This window comes from Sphaerodactylus townsendi, linkage group LG01, assembly GCF_021028975.2.
Source record: "Sphaerodactylus townsendi isolate TG3544 linkage group LG01, MPM_Stown_v2.3, whole genome shotgun sequence".
NCBI lineage: Eukaryota > Metazoa > Chordata > Lepidosauria > Squamata > Sphaerodactylidae > Sphaerodactylus > Sphaerodactylus townsendi.
The window spans coordinates 18772062-18794917 of record NC_059425.1 but is presented as its reverse complement, the minus strand read 5'-3'; the positions used below and the strand labels follow the sequence as shown (position 1 = coordinate 18794917).

Here is a 22856-nt window from a genome sequence, read left to right as displayed (position 1 = left end):
CACAGATATTCTAGGCCTGAGATGGCAACGATAAAACCAAGATGCTGGTAGACGTGGAGGTTAACAACGCCCTAGAAGCCACCACCACCTAGAATCGAACACCAGAAACCTTAGGAAAATTGGTGGTAGATTTCTGCAGAAACCCTCCCATCCACCTCCTCTCACAATACTAGACAACACAGTATCAATAGTAGAGACCTTTAAATTAGGCCCATCATATCTCACACCCAAAATGGACACCTAATATCAAAAATGTCAGTAAAAAAGCACAACAAAGAATGTTCTTTCACAACTCAGAAGCTCAAACTGCCCAAGGAGCTGCTGATACAGTTCTACAGGCAGGAATTCCATTGAGTCTCTGTCATCTGAGACCCTGGGACTGTAGTTTGGTTCTGCATATCAACAAGATCAAGTTACAGACTCAGAGAATAATCAGAACTGCAGAAAACACCATGCACCTGCTCATTGAGGACCTGGCAATGCACCGGCCAAAAAAAAGGGCTGGGATTTACTGACCCCTCGCATCCTGGACATAAACCGTTTTAACTCTTACCCTCTAAAAGGCCAGTTTATACCTGATCCTCAAGACAACTAGACATAAGAACAGTTTTTTTTCCCTGGAATGCTACTACTCTGTTAACAAATAATTCCCTCGATAATGTCAAACTATTTATTATATATTTATTATATATACCACGTAATCTACTTTTTTCATCATTCCATTACCCATCTCCTCCCAATTATGACTGTATACTATACTGTGTTGGACATTTCATTTTATTTTATGATTTACATTTTATGTTTTACACGAATACTTGTTCTGATTGTTGGCCAATTCGGTATGGCAATCACAGTGCTGTACCTTATGATTCTGGACAAATGTATTTTCTTTTATGTAAGCACTGAGAGGCCATATGCACTGGAGACAGGAATTGCCTTCTAGCTCCCAAAGGCCACCATAACCTCAGGCCACAAAAGATTCATTTCTGCTCTCATTCTGGCCTTTGGCTTGCTTCAGTTAGCATCTACCTTTTTTGTTGAGAAGTAAGGCGGATTATCAACAAATGCAATGAAGAGCCCAGTACAGAACTTACTGGGTACAGAACCAGGGGTCCCCAACACAGTGTCTGTGAGCACCATAGACTACTTAGCCATGCCTTTTCCACATGCCTCCTGCCAGAGTGTTTTCCAGAAAGTGGGAGCGAAGACCAGGGTGGAGGCTGGCCAAACAAGGCTTCTGGGAGATTTGACTGAGGTTCAGTAAGTTTAGTCTGCCTAGGGATTGGGACCCCTTGTCCCTGGAGTCTTCACTTCTTCTGGTTGGCTGGGGCAGGGTGAGCCTTGGGCGTCCTGGAGACAATTTGTCTCTGGGCGCCATTTACCCCAGAATTCCAGAGTTGCCCACAGGCTCAAACAGTTTCAATAAGCAATGCAGTACTACTGAAATAAAAACCGAGTTACACTGGATTTCACTATCAGAAGACAGTACAATAAAGGCAGCGTAATATATCCAACAAACATTGCAGCGTGAAGAGGGAGGATAAAAGGAAACCACCTAACCTTTTCCACAGGCAATTCAAACTACAACTTTGTTAACTTTACTAAAAGAGGCCCTCCTGTATAGTTCCATTCAACACCCCCCTATGCCTTTTATACAAACATTCTGTAAAAACCCACCGGTTGAGGTTGATTGGGTGAAAGAGCAGAGAGATTCACAGGCATTTTCTTGTCATGGGCAGTGACAGGTTTGTGGAGAGATGACCTTGGAGAAGGGAAGAAATAGGTTTCTTTGAGATAAAACGACATCTCGTCAGGTTGTGATGCCCTTTCCCATGACCGCTGCCACCTCCAAAGCAGCCATTTTCTCCAGAGAAACTGATCTCTGCCATTGGGTGATCAGTTAGAATTCTGGAACATATCCGGGCCCCACCTGTGTCAGGTAGCGTGCCTGACATCAAACAGGGCTACGGTTTCTGCAATGATGATGTGCTTCTCTGAACTGAGGCTTCCTGCTGCCTTTGTACTTTGTAACCTGTAGTATGTAGATTGCGCCCAAGCGCCAGTTGGGCTGAGAACCCTTCGTGTCGGCTTGGCAACGAATGATTGTCACCTTCTTGCTTTGCAATGTTTTGCTTTGATGTTCCTGGGGGGCTTCTGGGGCATTAAAAGGGGTGCTAGAAGAGTCAGTGTTCAGAACTGGCTTCTTCTAGGGCTATGCCGATGTCTGACAATAAAGACTTCTGATTGTAATCACCGAGTCTGATACTGGTCCAGATCCGGGGCTTGACAGCCTGGAGGTTGGCATCCCTATTCCTCATCTGCACTGGACTGAGTCTCTGGTGACAGGCCCAGTTGTTTGCAACTGGGAAAGAACGGTTCATCCACTTGTAAAAACCGGGCCTGTCTCTGGCATGGGGGTGAAGGAGAAATGTTGTTTTATCTGGTTTCTTAGAATTCCTTCATTGGAGTTGTTTTGGCAGAATTAATTAATTTCGTTTCAAGTAGTGAACTGTGATTTGAACCTCTGTTTTGAAGAACTATTGCTCTGGTGCAGTGATGGCGAACCTTTTCGAGACTGAGTGCCCAAACTGCCACCCAAAACCCACTTATTTATCACAAAGTGCCAACATGGCGATTTAACCTGAATAGTGATGTTTTAGTTTAGAAAAAACGGTTGGCTCTCCATGTAGTGCACAAAAGGCCTAGGAGTAAGCTTGGTGGTAGTGAGTGGCTTTGCTTTGAAGCTAAGCGGTTTTAAATCTCCTTCCCAAACAGGTGAATCATAATCTTAGGAGGTTTATTCTCATCAGAAGGAAGCCCCATTGCTACTTCATGCAACCCGAAGCTTAGCCTCCCAGGTAAAGGATCGTGCTTTAGTTCTTCACATGAAAATCACAGTTGGGGTTCCCAAGCAGTGCTTAACAGGGTTACCTACACTGCCTCCCCAAAACTAGGTCTTTAGGTTCTCATGCTGAAGAATCGGCTAAAGCCCAGTGTGGCCCTCCAGGGCCAGCCTAGATGTGTGGGGACTCTTGTTTGGCGCATTACCCACAGAGAGGGAGCTCTGAGTGCCACCCTCTGGCACCCCACTTCTGTTACAGGGTTCTCACCACTTGTAACTCTGGTGCTGCATTTGCCTACCTATTTCTTCTTGACAGCACCAGTCTTCCCGAAAGACAGGATGTCTGCCTTTGTTATTCCGCGAGAGCAATTCAGTCTTGAGGTGATTGTCTGGTTTGGCTCAAAAATGCTCTTCCGCTTCTGCCTCAGCCACTCCTGTCTGAATTAAGTCAATGGGTTACCATCTCCAGCCCTGGAGATGAAGCTCATATAACAAGAATGGCATGGGGTTTTCTCTTTAGCTGGTGTACGGCAACAATACATTATTGGCTGTATGCTAATATTGATGATGTCTTGATTATTATATGTATGGGTGCAGCCCTGTGCTCTGGCCTGTTATCTAGGGGTTTTAAAGCAGGTTCCAGGAGCAGACTTGGGTCGTTTCCCCACTTGGGTCGTTTCCCCACCTCACGGTCTGCATTGCAGGTGCTCACTTCCTTCCCCAAGTAGTTAACCGGGGTCCCAAGGGCCACTCCTACTGCTAAGCAAGGGCGGGCGACAATGCAGCTATGCCCTCACGCCTGCCGCATTCCTGGCGCCCCCTCAGCGCACGTCATTCCTGGTGCTCCTCAAAACGGTGCCTTTGGATGACCCCATGCTCTTCCCTTGTGGGGAAGTCCGGGAGCGCGCCAGAAATGACACGCGCTGAGAGTAGTGCGCAGCAAAGGGTGGTCGAGGTAAGTGGGGAAACGATCTTGGTTAAAACCAATACATATTTTTATAGAATTTAGGACTGATTCTGATCAATGGCTCCCTTCAGATAGGGCCAAATTTTCCAATCAGTGATCACAGTCTGGCCAGGGAGGAGAATCCCACAACCTCTCTTGGTGTCTGCCCCCCACTTGCCAAGGCTCTCCAAACAAGGACAATAAATTGCTCTAGTTGCAGATGTTTAGGGGGCCTTTTGGAGGGCGGATACTATGGCATTATACCCCACTGAGGTCCCTCCCCTTCTGGAACCCCGCCCACCTAGGCTCCACCCTCAAATCTCCAGGAATTTCCCAACTCCAAGCTGGCACCCTAAATGCACCCTCTCCAATTCCCCCACTTATGGGCAGATGCAGGGATGGGAATTCTATCCTGTCTCCTTTAGTTTTGGCAAAGCTTGTGTACTTTGCTCTTAATTTCAGATATGGTGCAGTTGCAGGCCAGGGCAATCTTGAATGGTTAAATACCTTGGAGCGAGATCCTGTAGTTCCTCTTTCGGAGGCTCTACGGCCTCTTCCTCTTCTGCTTCCTGCAGCGACAACACTGAGAGATTAGAAGGGGGAGATGGCATACAGGAATACACAGAGATTCAGATTAAGCAATACTATATATTTCCCAATTTACCCCTCCCAAATTCGCCACAGACCAGAAGAGCCTCTGGATCAGCTCCTCTTGGCATGCTACAGGCTGACCTCCCTGGTGTTCAGGGATGAGGGAGTAAAATAAACAGGCCTGACCTCGGCATCCAGATTTTCTTCGGAGAGATGAAGGAGCAGACTTGAAAACCTTTAAGAAAGACAGAAGGCTCCGATCAGTCACATGTTTGTCTCAGAAATAGCAGGGTCAAGCCAGGATAGGATCTTCTTCCGGTCTGCCTAGAATCTTTCTGATCTGTCATGTGTACCAAAAATACTATTTTTATAAGTAGAAGGAAAAAAGACATGGCCCAATAAAGACTGGACATACTCAGTGCACCCTTCATGAGCCCTGGAATGGTAAGGGCAGTTGTGTATCAGCTGACAATAGAAAGTAAAATAGGGGGCACAGTGTGTGTGTGTGTGTGTGTGTGTGTGTGTGTGTGTGTGTGTGTGTGTGTGTGTGTGTGTGTGTGTGTGTGTGTGTGTGTGTGTGTGTGTGTGTGTGTGTGTGTGTGTGTGTGTGTGTGTGTGTGTGTGTGTGTGTGTGTCGGAAAGGGGATCATCCTACAGCATAGTGGCCATTTCCCCACTGAGAAATTAAAGCCGGATACAACCAGGTTTAGAAAGAAATGGCACCTTTTCATCGCGGTTTCACCCTCCCCACTGCGTGTATGTGATGAGGACATTGATGTCTATCACAGTTTCAAAAAGTGCAGCGCTCCCCACGATCCTGCAATTGAATGCGTGAGCTGCTCAGTGGCTCTTTCTTCCTCGTCCTGATTGGCTGTTGCGCTGTGTTGGGGCGGGATTTTTAAAAACTTTTTTTTTGTGCAGGTACATCACCACGTGCATGCATAGATACGACGGTAGCTGTTTTTTGTGCTAAGCTAAGTTTATGCGCAGCTTTGGCACTCTTTACCCACACAGCTGCGCTGGCACGGCCCAACAGTCTAATTTTAGTTAACAGTTGGCACAGAAATCGAATCCATGTTCAGCAGTTAAGCAGTGTAGAGTTCTTGCTCAAAACTTGATATCTCGCATGAGTATCACGCAATTAATTGACCATGGGGAATCGACCAGTGTTGGATCAAAAGTTTCTGCACTAGCAATAGTGGGAAGCATTTTTTTGCTGGGAGAAGGTGTGGCCATTGGTGGAATGGATCTATGACCTCCATCCAACCCATAGTATCTGCAGGAAAAAAAGACTACCCCTTCTGTGAGGAAATGGATTCTTCCCCCCACCCCTTTTTTCCCTCCTCCAAGTAGGTATCATAGATTTGGAGGACTTGAAAATGCCAGAGGGACAGCAGGAAGAGATATCTGACATAGGGGAAAAAGCAGAGGTGTGATCCAGCAGGTTCTCACAGGTTCCCGAGAGTAGGTTACAAATTATTTGTGTGTGCCGAGAGGGGGTTACTAATGGGTGATTTTGCCACGTGATTTTTGCCTTAGTTACGTCCCTCCTCTCAGCAGTAGCGCGCAGAAGTTGAAACAGTCTAGCAGGAGGCACACCGGTGTGCATGGCAGCCTGCGCCTGCGTGCATTCGTTTCCCGCCCAAGGACTGTTGCAGCGGCTGCGTCCTTGCCACAGCCCCGCCCAGGAATGCCCAGCCCCCGGAATGCCCAGCCACGCCCCCGGAATGCCCCGCCCAGCCCCATTGGCGCTATGCTACTAAAAGGGAACCTGTTACTAAAATTTTTGGATCCCACCACTGGGAAAAAGATAACTCAGACTGATCCTGAAAGAGGGGCAGGGCCTGGGAACCGATAAAACTGCTGGGGAACAGTTCTCTGTACCACCTAGGACTCCACTGTTGTGGATGCACTCTCAGAATAGGAGGGCAACCAGGAGGAGGGCTGGCAGTTGGCAAGCAGCTTCTCCTCCAATCTGCCCTGTGGAACCCAGGAGAGGGGAACCAGGGAGAAATGAGGCTAGGCCTCAGAGCTGGAGAAGGAGGCTGGGGAGCCCTGACCTTCCCCAGCAGGCAGTGTCTCAATGTCAGGTAGTGGCAGAGAGAGAAAGCAAGCCCTTTCCAGGAAAAGGTGAAAACCCTTGGTAGAGGCTTGGGGGTGGAATAGGTCCTGCCAGGCAAAGCAAGCCCGTTCTGCCACACCTTCATAAATATTGCCTGCTTAGTGAGGAATATATGGATGTACAGTTTCTTTTTGTTCACCACACCACAGCTAGACCATCTATTTCATCGTCATATGCTAAACTGGAGCAATATTATCCTTCTGGGGTAGGAAGATGTATTTATTTATTTATTATTTAGATTGATAGGCTGCCCCATCCCCGAGGGGCTCTGAGAGCAGGTTATGGGGGGGAAATGGTTTAGGAAGACGGACTTGCCTTCTATGGGGCACCCCCCAACCCCCCTTCGTCACAGGTTCAGGGAAACCGGGGGGCTCAGACAGGCTCCACGACGCCTGTTCAAGTCTTCTGCCTCCCTGCCGAGCCCGGGCTTTCCTGTGGTGCGCAAGGCCTCTCCCCCAGCACAGAGTTGCGCAGGGCACGCCTCGTCTCCTTCAAGGAGACTGCATGCAGGCAGAGTGTGCCCTTCTCCTTCTCCCACTGGTAACACCTGGCCTCTCTCTGGTGATCAAGGCCTTGAGGAGAGCTCTTGCGTGTAAGTTGGGGCAGGCCACCAGCGCATCTTTTGAGGCAGGGGATCAGCTCTGGCACGTGTGAGGAGCCTCTCTCCCCAAGCCGCACGCCCAGCTCTCTCGGCCCCATGGTGATAGCAGCTAGGCTTGTCAGTAATGTGTGAGAGAATAAAAAAGGGACTGGGCCGGGTGTGAGAGGCTCTTCCGTGCGCTAGGTAGTGCAGGCCTCTCACTGTCGCCAGCCTGCCTGAACTCCCGTCTCCTGTCTTTGGCCCCGGACCACATTGTCCTGCTGCCATATCTTCAATGACATGGGCAGGGGCGAGGGAGGTCAAAGATGAGGCAGCAGGATGACATGGGCTGGGCCGAGGGAGGCCAAAGAGTCGGCCCCACCACGTCCTGCTGCCTCATGTTACCCCATGTTCTCAGGCAGATATGCCACTGGGGGTAGGGTCACTAAGACCCCCTGAGCAACAGCAGGGGATGGGGTAGGGTAGCCAGATACAGTTTTGGAAACTCCTAGAGATTTGGGGTTGGAGCCTGGGGAGGCCTGGGACAGAGGTGGGATCCAGCAGGTTCTCACAGGTTCCCGAGAGTAGGCTACTAATTATTTGTGTGTGCCGAGAGGGGGTTACTAGTTGGTGATTTTGCCACGTGATTTTTGCCTTAGTTACGCCCCTCCTCCTCCAGCAGTAAGCATTGCCCTGAGGGGAACTCTGGAAAGCAGTCTAGCAGGAGGTGCTGAAGCAAGTATGTGGCAGCCCATGCGCCTCGTGCATTAAAGTTTCTGGCCCAAGGGACGAGGCACTTGAAAGCTGACTGCATCCTTGCCACAGCCCACGCCCTGGAATGCCCGGCCACACCCCATCATTTTGCCCCGCCCTAGCTCCCATTAAGGCCTGGCTATGCCACAGTTTGGAATCCCACCACCATAGGAGACCTTGTTACCAATATTTTCTTGGGATCCCAACTAGGACTGACTTGGGACCTCAGTGGGGTACAAGGCCATAGACCACAGCCTCCATAGCATCCATTTTCTCCAGGGAAACTGATCTCTGTAGCCTGGGGAATGAGCTGGGGGATTCCCTATTCTCACCTGGAAGCTGGCACCCCTAATTCTGTATGTTCCCAGACTCTACTTTCCATAGGGGGAATCTGTCAGAAAAAAAAGTACATCCCGAAACTCAGTTAGCCAATCCTCCAAGGGCTCTTTCAGGTCATGGAGCAGAGCTTTTAACAGCATTATGCATCTGGGAGCAAGAGGTGAAAATAGGTCAGGGAATATGTGCTCCCTAAAATAAATCAGCTCCAAAGCATGTAATAGTTGAACCTCCAGGGTAGAGGGAAATATGTGCCCCCTCTCTGCAAGGTCCTGGCTTTTTTCTGTCATAAGAATGCTGTCTTTATTTCTATGCTTTGACCAACATTTGCACATCTTTCTGTTCATTTCAGAGAGGGTGCAGCAACCCAGAGCCCCCGCTGTTCCATACCTCGAAGCTTTTCTGCGGTCTTCCCATGATTTCTTCTGCAATAACATGTACAGGGGAAATTGGTTAGACTGGTTTCTAGAAACACAAGAGCATTTCAGGGGTTTTTTTGCTACATATTCCACATCCAAGTTCTTAAAGATGCAAGCAAAGTCTCCATGGGGTTTGGAACGAGTTCCAGAGCACTAACAAAGAAGTGGAACAAAATTTAACCCTATAGGAATGAAATTAAGTAGAAGAAAATATAAACGAAGGGGCACTAATTACAAAATAATAAAAATATTACTCATTGTACCCATTTGTTTTATGTATAACCTGGATAGCTTTAAAAGGGGCTTGGACAGATTTATGGAGGAGAAGTCGATTTATGGCTATCAATCTTGATCCTCTGTGATCTGAGATTGCAAATGCCTTAACAGTCCAGGTGCTCGGGAGCAACAGCCGCAGAAGGCCATTGCGTTCACATCCTACATGTGAGCTCCCAAAGGCACCTGGTGGGCCACTGCGAGTAGCAGAGAGCTGGACTAGATGGACTTTGGTCTGATCCAGCTGGCTTGTTCTTATGTTCTTATGTATGGGCAAGCAAATATTTGTAATGTAGGCTATTATGGGCCCTTAACATGTATGTATGTATGTATGTATGTATGTATGTATGTATGTATGTATGTATGTATGTATGTATGTATGTATGTATGTATGTATGTATGTATGTATGTATGTATGTATGTATGTATGTATGTATGTATGTATAAACACGCATGCACACACACACACACACACACACACACACACAATACTGTATATACATTTTGTAATTTGTGGCCCTTCATTTGTATATTCTTGACCTTTGGGTGCGAATGCTACAGCATGGCCTGGACATGATGACATCATTTTCCGTTTTGTGCTGAAAGTGATGTAGATTCCACATTGTGCATAATGTCAAGAGTTGCTGTCCCATTCCCCCGCCCCATTGTCCCAACTTTCAGAACTCGGCAGGGCAGGAACTGGGAGTAGGAACCTATATCAGAGGGACTTGGTCCTCCTATTGGCAATGCCACTGGCCTACCTCCCTGATGCTTCATTGTGCTGCAATGCCTACTGCTCAGAGATAAAGCTCAGAGGTCCCCCCTGGCCACCAGTGGGCAGGGGTTGTATGGTTGCCAACTCTAGGCTCTAGAACCTACTAGAGCAGGGGTAGGGAACCTTTAACACTCAATGAGCCATTTGGACCCGTTTTCCACAGGAAAAGAAAACACTTGGAGCCGCAAATAATTTTTGACATTTAAAATAAAGATAAATTACCTTATATATACTATAGGGTTTTTTTTTAACCTTTACTCCCGGCGCTCATTCTTGAGAAGCATGGATGCGCCACCGCCCTTGCTTTGCTAAGTGCGGTGAGGGCTGGCAAGGATGAAGTTGGCTGCTCCCTCTCACCGGCCCCGCTGGAGAAAGTTTCCACCTCAGCCTCCCAACGGGGCGGGCGAGAGGGGAAGCCCGCGGCGCGGCCCAGCTGACCGTGGGCAGTTGGTGCGCCTGCCCTGCTGCGTGCAGGGTGGGCAAGGATGGGGCCGGTGGCTCGGCTCGTGGAGCCCCAGTGCAAGGGCAGAAGAGCTGCATGCGGCTCTCGAGCCGCAGGTTCCCTACCCCTGTACTAGAGACTTTGGGGTGGGGCTCGGGGAGGACAGAAACCTCAAAGGGATGCAACGCCATAGAGGACACCCTCCAAAACTGTCATTTTTTCCCCATGGAAATCAATCTCTGCAGGCTGCTGTAATTCTGGGAGATTCCCCTGGCTCCACTTGGAAGCTGACAACCCAGTTTGGAAAATAGACAAATGCACTGTCTTACCATTGCCTGGGCAGTGACAGTGTTCGGAGTGGGAATCCTAGAAGGAAAGAAAAGTCTGGTCAAAAACAAACAAAGTCTAGTCTCTGACACAAGCAGAGCTTAGCCTACAGGTTAGCCAAGCCCTGGTGTAGCCATTTGGGATGTTCTGTCCCACCTGCCATGTTCCAGGAATAAAACAATGAAATGGTTGTTAAACATTAAGAAAGCTTTATTTAGGTTCACTTTGTTGATTGTCAACTCCTCCCCACTTCCAGTATGTGCTTAACAGCCCCATCTAAAGGGGGGGGGGGCAAATCCACCCACAGGAGCGGCACCTGGCTGCTCTAGTGGATTTGCTATCCCTGGTGCACTTACCCAGGCGCTTACCCAGGGGCAGTGGGACATGGCGCAGGATGCTACAGCAGCATCTCTGCGCCTCCGCTACAGTGGGGGCAGTCTGGGGGTGTGGTTGGGGGGAGCTGTAGGCTGGAATTTGGATGACGCAACCCTGAGTAGTGTAAGTCTATGAAGTTTATGAAGCCTACAGCACCTGGTACTCCCGGGCAGTCTCCCATCCAAATAATAACCAGGCCCAATCCTGCTTAGCTTCTGAGATCAGATGAGATTGGGTGCGTTCAGTGGTATGGCCATAGGCAACTACCAATGGGGACTCATGGTTGGAAAGGAAGTTGGGGAACCCTGATCTTCCCTCGCGGGCAGTTCCTCAAGTCGGCCAGGTGGTGGCAGCGGTTTACCCAGAGAGAAAGCTTGACCTGCCCAGGAAAAGGTAGAAACCTCTGGGAGAGGCTTGGGAGCAGAATAGGGCCTGCCACGCAAAGCAAGCCCGTTTCACGACAAGCTTATACACACTTCCATGCAAAAAGGAGATAAAAGGGAGTTTTGGAATTTATATTCCTGGTGGCAGCTACCATAGGGGGAAGAATTAAGGGAACAAATATTAGTTGGCACTTATTATATACTAGCGGGGCCCGGCCACGCGTTGCTGTGGCAATTGTCCTTCTCATCACAGTCTGCAACCCATACAGATGTCCATGCAGGTCCAATGATCCGCAGCATAGCCTTTTGGGGTGGTCAAATGGAATCCCTCCTTCCCTTTGCAGTTCACATTGTTATATGGTGGTGTCTTGTTTTTTTAGTATAATGTAACCCTTTCCATTCCACAACAAAACTGTCCAGACTGCGAATCCCGCTGTCCATGAGGCTGGTTGACACGCACAGTCCTGGCTTGGGTAAGGCAGAACTGGGGCAAGGAGGCTATCCCAGTCAGGGGCAGCAGGAGGCAGGGGTGAGGGTGCTCAGTTCGAGGCCAGCTCTCTGGGTTCTTAAAAGGGCCATGTGCAAAGAAGCGGAGACCAGTAGTGATGGTTCTCTACTCCCACCCCGCGTGGGATTTTCTTAGAAGAAAAAGGCAAACTCCAGCTCACTTTAAGTAAAAGAGAGCTGTGGTGAATATGGGAGAAGAAGTGGGTAAGTGGTGGTTGGATGTGAGGGAGGGCAGAGTGAGGTGTGTGAGGATGAGCTGGATGTGTGTTGTGTGGTAGCAGTGGGTGAGGCACAGAGAGTGAAAGTTATCTGCATATGTGTGAGGGGGGGAACCCCACCTGACGTCTCACACGGCAAAGTGTGTATGTGTTTCACTTCCACTCGTATTACCTAACAGTATTACCTATTTACTGTTTTCACCTGCTCATCTCTGCCATCTGCATGAACATTCTCCTAAGGGCATACCAACCAGCCTTCAGGCCAAGTAGGACAGGCTGCACGAACATTCTAAGGGTGACAGTTAAACACAGCCAGCTTCATGGCCTGGTGCGCCAGGAAAAAGACGTTTTACCTGGCTCAGGTATGGACTTTCGATGATTTGAAGGTCCGATAACCTGCCCAGAACAGGGAGGAACGTCATGTGAAAATTTGGGGGCGATCTGTCCAGCCGTTTCGGCGTTAGGGCGTGACTAACAAAGTTACTGTTAGCTTTATATATATATAAATATATAAATATATACATACATACATACATACATATATATATTTATATATATATTTATTTATTTATAAAGAAAAAAAGAGTGGACACTGCTTTTGGTGGCCGGAGCTGCTACTTGCTGGAGGGGAGGTCTTCATCCTTGTGCAAACTCCCCCATGGCTCCCCTGTGCCCTTTGGGAGCAGCAGGCACCATGGCTGAGGCTCTGCAGCTGGCCACTGGAGTTGTGGATGGACCTGCCCATCTGTTATATTTTGCTACAGCAGCATATCTACAAAACTGGCATCCAGGGCAAGCACTGAAATTGCTTTTAACTGTAAAGAAGAACTGACAGACCTGATCTCTGGCAGGCAAGAAAGCAAAGTTGGGAGAGAGAAAGGGAAGGGTGGGGAATGCAGAGGAGAGGGCCAATAGGGACAGGGCAGGTTAGGGCCACAAGACTTGAAAAGAGTGGCAGTGGGGCTAGAGCAGCAGGCTACGTGGGTGCTGGCTGACCCCCTCCGTACGCAGCCTGGGGGTCCACCTGGATTCGTCTCTGTCAGTGGAGACCCAGGTGGCCCATAGAACCCCGGCTGCCTTTTTCCATCTCCGCCAGGCCCGGCGGCTGGCGCCCTTCCTCTCCCAAGCGGACCTAGCCACTGTGATCCACGCAACGGTCATCTCCAGATTAGACTATTGTAACTCGCTGTACGCGGGCCTTCCCTTGCGTTTGATCCGGAGACTAAAACTGGTCCAGCATGCAGCAGTAGCGTCTGCTTACAGGTAAGCGCCACCTGGCTACTGGCTATCTGAATCCTATACTGCGCCAGCTGCACTGAGCTCCCGGTGGAATTCCCGGACTGGTGCTGGTGGTATTGACTCTTTAAGGCGGTCTATGTGGCCTCCAGGGACCATCCGTATCTTCGAGACCCCGCATCACCCCATACCGCCCCTGCAGCAGCCTCTCCGATCGGGTTGAGTGTCACAATTTACCTAGTCAGGTCCCTCTGGCCCCTCGGCTGACAATGGAAGCTGGCCCCACATCGGACACAGAGCCTTCACGGCTCTGGCCCCTGCCTGGTGGAACTTCCTCTGAGCCCCTCCAGCTGTCCGGACCCCTCTGGGACCTTGGTAGGGAGTCTCAGCATGGGGCCTGTGGCAGGACGGAGCTGTTCCTTGAGGGCCTTTGGAGGAAACTATACAGCCGCTGATGGTGCCCTACCCTCGGCCCGGCCCCGACTTCATCCTGGGCCAGAAGCTGTCATCTCAGGACTCGCCATTCCTCCCTTTGGAGGGGAGGGAATTTTGGGATTAGAATACTGGACGCCTTTCTCCCCCCCTTTGGGGGAGGGAGAGGAGAATTACAATAGTAGACTATTAAACGCTTTACCTCCATTTTACTGTGTAAATTTATTATATTTATTTAGGGAATGCTTTTATGGTTTGTCAGCTGCTTTTAAATGTTTGTTTTAATTTCTTACTATTGTTTTTTCTTCTGAAGGTACACCGCTCTTAGCCCTCCGGGGATGGGGCGGTATAAAAGCTTAAAAATAATAATAATAATAATAATAATAAATAATGAATCTTGGCAGAAGCCCCAGCAGCAACAAGAGGTAGAGGCTGGCGGGGCGTAGCCCAGAGGAGGGGCGCAGTGGTTTCCTGCCTTGGCAGCGCCAAGGGCATGTGTCCTGGCTTGTGCCACCCTAGACACACCAGTGGCCACAGACCTGCAGGTTAGGTACTATTTAATGTGAAATAGCCAAATAGCCCTAACTAAATAGCCCCAATTACAAGAAGCTGGTTATGCGCTCCCCCACGCTGCAAGGACGTGATCCAGGTAGGTCACACATTGACAAAAAAGCCCATTGCCTCTCCATCTCCACTAAGATCTGGGTAGGATGTTGTTCTGGCTCCACTGCAGCATTATTTCCCAAGGACAGAGCTGTACGATTTGCCTAAAATGACAACGTTGCAGGTGGCAATGTGAGGGTAAACCTGTCCCTCAGCAGCGGAGTGGCTCTTAATGCACAGGGAAGAGTCCAAGTTTTTCCCTGGCAGCCTGCTTGGGTGTCACCCTAGGGAGCCCCGAGCCACTCACACAGACTCTAAGCTACCTTGGAATTTAAAGAAATTTGTACTAATGAGCCTTGAGTGGGGAGGTTTGGGAGAATATGATCTATCAGGAGACTGGGCCCTGGAAATTGTATTAGCAATGACCGGCTAAAAAGCCTCGAGGACTGTGGAAACTCATCTGCTTTTCTGTGCATCACTAATTTATTGAGCTGTTCCAAGACACCAGTCACAGGGATCAGAAATCTGGCTCTATACTGGGCAGGAGAAACGGATCTGGGAAGAACATCGTGCATAGGGTGAAGAGAAGCCATTTTAATTCAGAAATTCCGGACAATTCAGAAGCTTACTATGTCAGACGGCACAGGGAGGCCATTGAAATTCACAAACACCAGGACAACTTCAATAAAAAAGAAGAGACTTTGAAAATTAGCAAAGCGTGACTCCCAGTACTTAAAAAATGGACTAATAACCCCAGCCGCAATACAATGCACTCAACCACACCTTTGCATGGCAAGTTCTACCCAAACACTTAATGGTTGGTTCCGCACCCTGAGACATGGACAATATACCACACTAAACTTTCCCTTCTCACTTAGACACAGTGTGAAACAGACTTTTCTCTGTGATACACCTCTGAAGATGCCAGCCACAGATGCAGGCGAAACGTTAGGACCAAAATCCACCAGACCACGGCCACACAGCCCGGAAAACCCACCAGAACCAAAGTAATTTGGGGTTTACCATTATACTGGGCTGGAGTAGGCGGGGCCTGGAGATCTCTCAGTATCACAACTGGTCTTCAGACTACTGAGGTCAGCTCCCCTGGAAGAAATGGCTGCTTTGGAAGGTGGACTGTTTGGCACCCTCCTGATGCTCTTCCTTGCTCCAAGCCACATCCCCAGGCTCCACCCCCAAAACTCCAGAAATTTCTCAAACAGGAACAGGCAACTCTACTAAGGATGCAAAGTTCCAGGTAGCGCCTGGCGATCTCCCGCTATTACAATTTACCTCCAGACAACCAAGGTCAGTGTACTCTGTGGCATTATTTCCGTTATTCCCGTTCTCAAACCTAGCCTGGAGCAGCAGTGGCGTATTGGTTAAGAACAGGTGCATTCTAATCTGAAGGAACAGGGTTTGAATCCCTGCTCTGCCGCCTGAGCTGTGGAGGTTTATCTGGGGAATTCAGACCCTACCTAGCCTTGCTCGCCCCCATCCATGTGATAGTTGCTTGATGAACTATAGATGCTCTTGTGCACCCCCACACACGCCAGCTGGGTGACCTTGGGCTAGTCACAGCTTTTCGGAGCTCTCTCAGCCCCACCCACCTCACAGGGTGTTTGTTGTGAGGGGGGAAGGGCAAGGAGATTGTAAGCCCCTTTGAGTCTCCTACAGGAGAGAAATAATAAATCCAAACTGCTCCTCCTCCTCCTCCTCCTCCTCCTCCTCCTTCTTCTTCTTCTTCTTCTTCCCCAAGCTCCGTCCCCCAAATCTCCAGGTATTTCCAAATCCAGAGCTGGCAACCCTAACTTTTTTCAGTAGTGGGGAATGTAACTACTAACCCACATATAGTGGTGTATTTGCCTAGGGACAGGGGGAACCTTCTGTCCCTGGGTGCCACTGATTTGCCCCCCCCCCCCACGTGACCAGGAAGACGGGCAAGGCAGCAGGAAGTCCTGCTGCCTTGTCGTCTTCTGGCACCCTCAGCCCCGTCCATGGGGCGGGGCCAAGGAAACCAGAAGAATCTCCCCAAGCCCCCCCTCCCGGCTGCCAGCTCCAAAGCCAGAAGACCACCCCAAACCAGAAGACCCCCACAGCCCCACCTCTCCAGCTGCCAGGAGGGGGCGGGGCAGGCGCCCCTGGTGTAGCGAGGGGGCACCCAGAGAACGGATGTCTGCAGGCGCCATTTCCCCCCAGTACGCGTCTTCCCACACCTGTCACTTACTTGGAGGTGGGGCTAGGAGGCCCCGTCAAAGGGCGCTGGTGTTTCTTCTCCCGGACTTGGTTTTTTTTCTGAAAAACAAATGAAGCCACGTTTAAGAGGATCCCTTTGGCCACATTGAACAACTAGGCCTTTCTCCCACCTGGGGCTCTGCTGCCACAAGGCAACCGATTCAAGGGGGCATCTCTTCCTGTCTTCTTGCTCAGCCTTCATACCTCTTTGTGCTTAGGAGCCGGGTGCGGGTCCACAGCAGTGCGCAACGTGGGAGAACTGCCAGAAAAGAACCCGGGGCAGGGGGAGAAAGAGTGTCAGAGTGTTAAAAACTGGAACTAGAAAATACTGACAGTGTATTACAAAAGAAAATAATTGGATCAACTACAGTGCAACCCTAAACCTACTAATGGGTTTACAGTCTGTCTCAGAAAAAGATGTTAGTGGGGCTGCACATTCCTCTGCCGGAGAACTCAACATGCCGGACCACCTGTGTCCTAGTGCCTACCTAGCCTTGCTTCCCCCCCCCCCCCCATCCATTTGATAGTTGCTTGATGAACTATAGATGCTCTTGTATCAAAGTATCATGTTCAATAATGCACAAAATATTGGTTTTGACAAAGGCTGCATGTAAAAATGAATGATAACTCTCATATTAACCGCTGTTTTAAATAGATTTTAATGGATTTTAGTACTATATTGATTGTTGTGTGGTCACTATTGTGATCCTCTATTTAATTGTGTATATATCAATGTTGTGCACCGCCTAGAGCCCCTTGGGGATGGGACGGTTTATAAATCCGATAAATAAATTAATTAATTAATTAATTAATAAATATTTGTTCAGGACTATATTCTAATGCAGAAGCATACAATTTTCTCCTTTGCCGCACCTCAACTGACCCTACTAATATCTTTTCCTGAGACAGGATATTGAAGCCTCTGGGTTTAGAAGCCTCTGCAAACAATGAGGAAAGGTGGGATGTAGAGATTGTTGTAAAATCACCCCACACACACACACACACATATCTAGACTGGCCTGGGCCACTGAGCACGATGTGCGCGCACCGCGGTGAGCAGGGAGGACTTGACTGGCGGGCCTGGTGCTTGTGCTCTGAGTGGCTGCTGCTGGGGGCGGGGGGTGCAGAGGAGGCAGAGATGCTAGAGAGGCACAGCGCGGTGCGAGCAGGATTTGCTGGAGGCTAGAGCAGGCTGGTCCCTGCTTGAGCGGGTGGGGTGGAGGAAGAGGGAGCCAATCGGTTTTTTCTAAACTAAGGGCGTTTCCCCACTCTCCACGATCCCCTTTGATGTCAGAGGACGGGCCGCTTTCCCTAGAGCGGGGTATCCCTTTGGCAAGCACGCCTGGAGTGTCTTTCATCGACCCTGCATGCTTCTGCAGCGGAGGTCATCAAAAGGCGTCGTTTACAAGAGCTGCCAGGGATGCATGAGGGGGGCTGCTGACAGCGGCAAGCGTCAGGCGGCTGTGCTGTAGCCATGCAGCCTAATGCGTCGGGGAGTGCCTGGGACCCCGCGCTACTTGAGGAGAGTAGTGCGGGGCTTAAGGTAAGTGGGGAAAGGCCCTAAAACCTCAGCATTCAGGTTAAATTGCCGGGTTGGCACTTTGTGATAAATAAGTGGGGTTTGGGTTGCAATTTGGGCACTCGGTCTCGAAAAGGTTCGCCATCACTGACCTAAACCAAGTGCTGCGGTCTCCATATTTTATAGCAGTGAGTTCTACCTACTCAGCTATCAGTTGCACAGAATAGGGGTTCTTTTTTCCCTCTTTGAAACTACTGCCTTTTACAGGGTCACTCTGAGGTCTACTGTGGTAGAAGAAGGGAGTGAACAGTCGCTCTTATCCACTTCCTCTACACCATGGTAGGCAGTTTCCTAGAACGTGGCAAACAAGATTCTGTACTATCACTCAGCAGCACCTTGAGCAGCTCAGCTGACCTATGATTATATGCCCCAAGTGTCTCCACCAGAGGTGGGATCCAGCAGGTTCTCACAGGTTCCCGAGAGTAGGTTACTAATTATTTGTGTGTGCCGAGAGGGGGTTACTAATTGGTGATTTTGCCACGTGATTTTTGCCTTAGTTACGCCCCTCCTCTCAGCAGTAGCGCGCAGAACTTGAAGCAGTCTAGCAGGATGTGCACTGGCGTGTGTGGCAGCCTGCACCTGTGTGCATTCATTTCCCGCCCAAGGACCGGCGCAGCGGCTGCATCCTTGCCACAGCCCCGCCCAGGAATGCCCCGCCCCCGGAATGCCCAGCCACACCCACGTCGTTCCCCGCCCAGCCCCATTGGCGCTACACCACAGTTTGAATCCCACCACCATGGGAACCTGTTACTAAAATTTTTGGATCCCTCCACTGGTCTCCACCCCCCCCCCCAACAAAGCCCCTCTTCACCTGGGCCCCTCCACTAACCCTGCAGGAGTCTCTGCTTCATCCTTGGTCTCTTCCTTCTTTTTGACACCCTTCACATCCTCCTGGAACATAACAATGGAATTTGGTGATTTTCGATGTCCGGGCAGTGTCCTTCCCAGCCTCTGCAAGACGTGTCCTGTTATTCTCTACATTGCCCCATTTCTGAATTGAAGGGAGGCTGGAGCTCAAACTTTACATTTTAAGGGTGAATGAACATCTTTCTGCACAAACTTGGAGAAGCTCCCTTCTTTTATTATGCATGGACCGTCTGCTGTAATGACAGGTAGCATGGTATAGTCAGTGGCGTAGATATAACAGGGACATCTGAGGACAATTGCTCCAGGAAAATTGCCCCGTACCCCTCCCCCTTCCCCCCTCAGACTGGGCCTGGCCAATGGGGGAGGAGGCCCAACCCTGCCAGGCTGCCCAAGACCGCTGCTATGCTGTAAAGGTAAATGGAACGTGGGAGGTGGGGATATGGCCCAGGCCCGCAGAGGCCCAGCACAGACCTTCCCTTCCCCCCCACACCATTCAAAAAGGCCCACCGGGCCTGCAGGGGCCCAACATAGTCCTTCCCTCCCTCCACGCCATCCAAAAAGGGACCCAGCATAGGCCTTCCCTCCCTCCACCCCCATTGCCATCCAAAAAGGCCTGCAGTGGCTTAGTGGTTAAGAGCAGGTGCATTCTAATCTGGAGAAACCGAGTTTGATTCCCCACTCTGCCGCTTGAGTTGTGGAGGCTTATCTGGGGAATTCAGATTAGCCTGTGCACTCCCACACACGCCAGCTGGGTGACCTTGGGTTAGTCACAATTCTTCTGAGTTCTTTTAGCCCCACCTACCTCACAGGGTGTTTGTTGTGAGGGGGGAAGGGAAAGGAGTTTATAAACCCCTTTGAGTCTCCTTACAGGAGAGAAAGGGGGGTATAAATTCAACTCTTCTTCTTCTTCTTCTTCTTCTTCTTCTTCTTCTTCTTCTTCTTCTTCTTCTTCTTCTTCTTCTTCTTCTTCTTCTTCTTCGTCTTCAGGGGCCCAGCATAGGCCTTTCCTCCCCACCCCCCAATGTACCACCCAAAAAGTGATTTGGGGGGGACTTTGTGCAAAAATCATAAGGATCAAAATCAAAAATCGTGTTTTCCATATATATGGTTTTTGTACCAGTGCAGCGCCATGGAGCATGGGACGTGTGATTGTTGTGTTCAGACATGTGGCCAGGGGCTTCAGCTGTGATGTGCTGATGATTTTGGAGTGACTTAGTGCAAAAATCATGAGGATCTGTGTTTTCCAAGCAGGTTTTCACGCCACTGCGGTGCCACAAGCATGGGATGTGTGATTGTTGTGTTCAGACATGCTGCCAGGGGCACGAGCTGTGATGTGCTGGTGATTTTGGAGTGACCAAGTGCAAAAATCAGGAGGATCCATGATGGTCGTGTGTTTTAACCACATTTTTGTGCCATTGTGCTGCCACAGAGCATGGGATGCAGGATTTTTGTGTTCAGACATGTGTCTAGGGCAGGGGTAGGGAACCTGTGGCTCTCCAGATGTTCAGGAACTACAATTCCCATCAGCCCCTACCAGCATGGCCAATTGGCCATGCTGACAGAGGCTGATGGGAATTGTAGTTCCTGAACATCTGGAGAGCCGCAGGTTCCCTACCCCTGGTCTAGGGGTATGAGTCGTGATGTGCAGGTGATTTTTGGGTGACCATGTGGAAAAATCATGATCCATGAGGATCCATGTTTTCCAAGCAGGTTCTTGCTCCACTGCAACACCACGAAACGTGGGATGTGTGATTGTTGTGTTCAGACATGTGGCTAATGGCTGGAGTTGTAGAGAGCCAGCATGGTATAGCGGTTAAGATGGGGGGATAGGATCTGAGATACCAGGTTCAAATTCCCCACTCTGCCATGGAAATGTGCTGGGTGACCTTGGGCCCATCACATACTTTCAGCCCCAACCCAGGCAAGTACTTGGATGGAGATCTCCAAGGAATACCAGAGGCGTTGTAAGGTTGCTGTTTAACCTTGGGTAGATTTCTGCTGTGGTGCTTGGCAGGGCGCCCAGAGTAGTTATCAGTTGCTGCTTGCTTGCCTGTGAGAATCTCTCTGTGAGAAACTGGATTGCTTCTTATCTGTCTGTTCTTGGCGGGAACCTGTCTGAAGCCCGTAAAAGCGGCTGCTTGGGTCTTGGGAAGCCAGTTCCTGCATTGTCTGTCTTGACTACGAATGCCAGCTCAATAAAGAACTTCATACAGTTGCTTTTGGCTGGTCGTTACTGGTTCTTTACAGGCGTGATGCAAAAGCAGGGAATGGCAAACAATCTCTGAATGTCTCTTGCCTTAAAAACCCTGAGGGATTGCCGTAAGTCGCCTTTGACTTGATGGCCAAAAAAAACAAAAGTTCCTTGTTAGTCTCCACCTGAAATATTTCTGTGTCCAGAGATAATGAATACCAGAATAAGGAATGGCATACAACAACTTTAATATGATAAACAGTCTTGTTATAGAACTAAGCTCGTGTTGTTTAGGGAAAATTCCCAAACAGCTAGTTCCCTAACGCTGTTAAATATAAAGGGATGTCTCTACATTCTGTCACTGATCTACCACTAGTTTGTCTTTGGCCTTTGGGGGATGCCTTATTTGCCTGCAATGGAAGACATTATTTTTTTTAAAAACAAGATTGCCTAGGAGGGGATAGGAATGTATACAGGTACATTTAAATTGGTGATTTCAAACATCTGAGGAACAACTTAGATCAGCCATTCTCAACCAGGGTTCCGTGGTACCCTGGGGTGCCGTGAGCATGTCCCAGGGGTACCGTGGCAACACTGCTGCCCCCCCCTCATTTTTGTGATGTCTCCCACCGGCGCCAGCAAGGACATGGAGCTGGCCCATAGGGCCTGCCGCAAGGTCAGCAGCCACCCCCCCCCCCCCCAATGCTTCCCTTCACCCTGGGAGGGGAAGGTAGGGGTGTGGCAAGCAGGGGCAATGGGAGGGGAAGGTGGGGAGTGGTGGCAGGGGTACCGTGAGATATGAAGAGTGAGGTCAAGGGTATCCCTGACCTTTCAGGGATAATATGAAACAAAGTTAGGGTTGCCATCCTCCAGGTAGGCACTGTAGATCTCCCAGAATTACAGCTGATCTCCACACAGCAGAGATTAGTTCCCTGGCTGCAGAAAACGGTTGCTTTGGAGGGTGGAGTTTGTGGTATTAAACCCTGCTGAGGTCCCTCCCCTCTCCAGACTCCACCCTCCTCAGGCTCCACCGCCAAATCTCCAGGAATTTCCCAACTCAGTGCTGGAAATCCTACAATTACCTTGTCTGTGAGTGCATCGTCCTCTCCAACACTGTGCACAGATTTCTTCATTCAGAAATCTGTTGGGGGAACAGAAGGCATGTGGGCATCTCCACATATCATAAATCCTCAAGGCCACATTTTGGGCAAAACTGTAGCTTAGAGCACTTTGACTGAGGTATGTATTAACTGCGGTTTGTCATAAGGCCACATTTTGGGCAAAACTGTAGCTTAGAGCACTTTGCACACACCATGTCCCTCACTCAAGTTCCATCATTATCATGTCCTACAACAAGTTCTTAGGAAAATCTTGTCTGACTCTGGACAGCAGGACTGATTATACAAGCCAGAGCTAGATGCACCAATGGACTAATTCAGCATATGACAGGGGCGTACCACCCAGGGGGACATATGGGGTGAAAGTCCCCAGGCGACGGCCATTTAGTCACTTGGGGAGTGAAAAATCGCCCCCCGTACCTCACCTTCTTTTTCCTGGCTCCATACATTTTCAAGACTCCGGCCCGGAGCCCCTGCACCTGCCAGTGAGTCCCTGTGGGAGGTGCGAAGTTGTGGGAGAGTCCTAGGAACTGAGCCACCTGCGGTGGCCGCTCTCGTCCAGCTGGGACGCCATTCCAGAGGAGGCAGTGCAAAATGCAAGGGGGGAGTGTGGGAGGCGGGCCCCGGAATTGCAATTGTTGCAATGTGGGGGAGGCAGGTTTCCTGGCATGAATGCTTGGCGGTGTAGCCCAGCTGAGTTTGGTGCGGG

The 22856-nt window shown here is 49.8% G+C and overlaps 1 protein-coding gene and 1 pseudogene across 1 annotated transcript in view; both read right to left on the bottom strand.

Moving 5' to 3' along the window:
• LOC125436834 overlaps nt 1-22856 on the bottom strand; it is a 42460-nt gene that overhangs the window by 18410 nt on the left and 1194 nt on the right. The window contains exons 2-10 of the mRNA XM_048504172.1: nt 22573-22709; nt 18801-18862; nt 16597-16651; nt 16385-16452; nt 10409-10445; nt 8561-8595; nt 4566-4614; nt 4296-4357; nt 1678-1762 (exon numbers count right to left, since the gene is read on the bottom strand). Of these exons, the coding sequence (XP_048360129.1) occupies nt 1678-1762; nt 4296-4357; nt 4566-4614; nt 8561-8595; nt 10409-10445; nt 16385-16452; nt 16597-16651; nt 18801-18862; nt 22573-22709 (590 nt within the window). The remainder of the gene's footprint in view (nt 1-1677; nt 1763-4295; nt 4358-4565; nt 4615-8560; nt 8596-10408; nt 10446-16384; nt 16453-16596; nt 16652-18800; nt 18863-22572; nt 22710-22856) is intronic.
• On the bottom strand, nt 10926-11042 carry LOC125425670 (annotated as a pseudogene).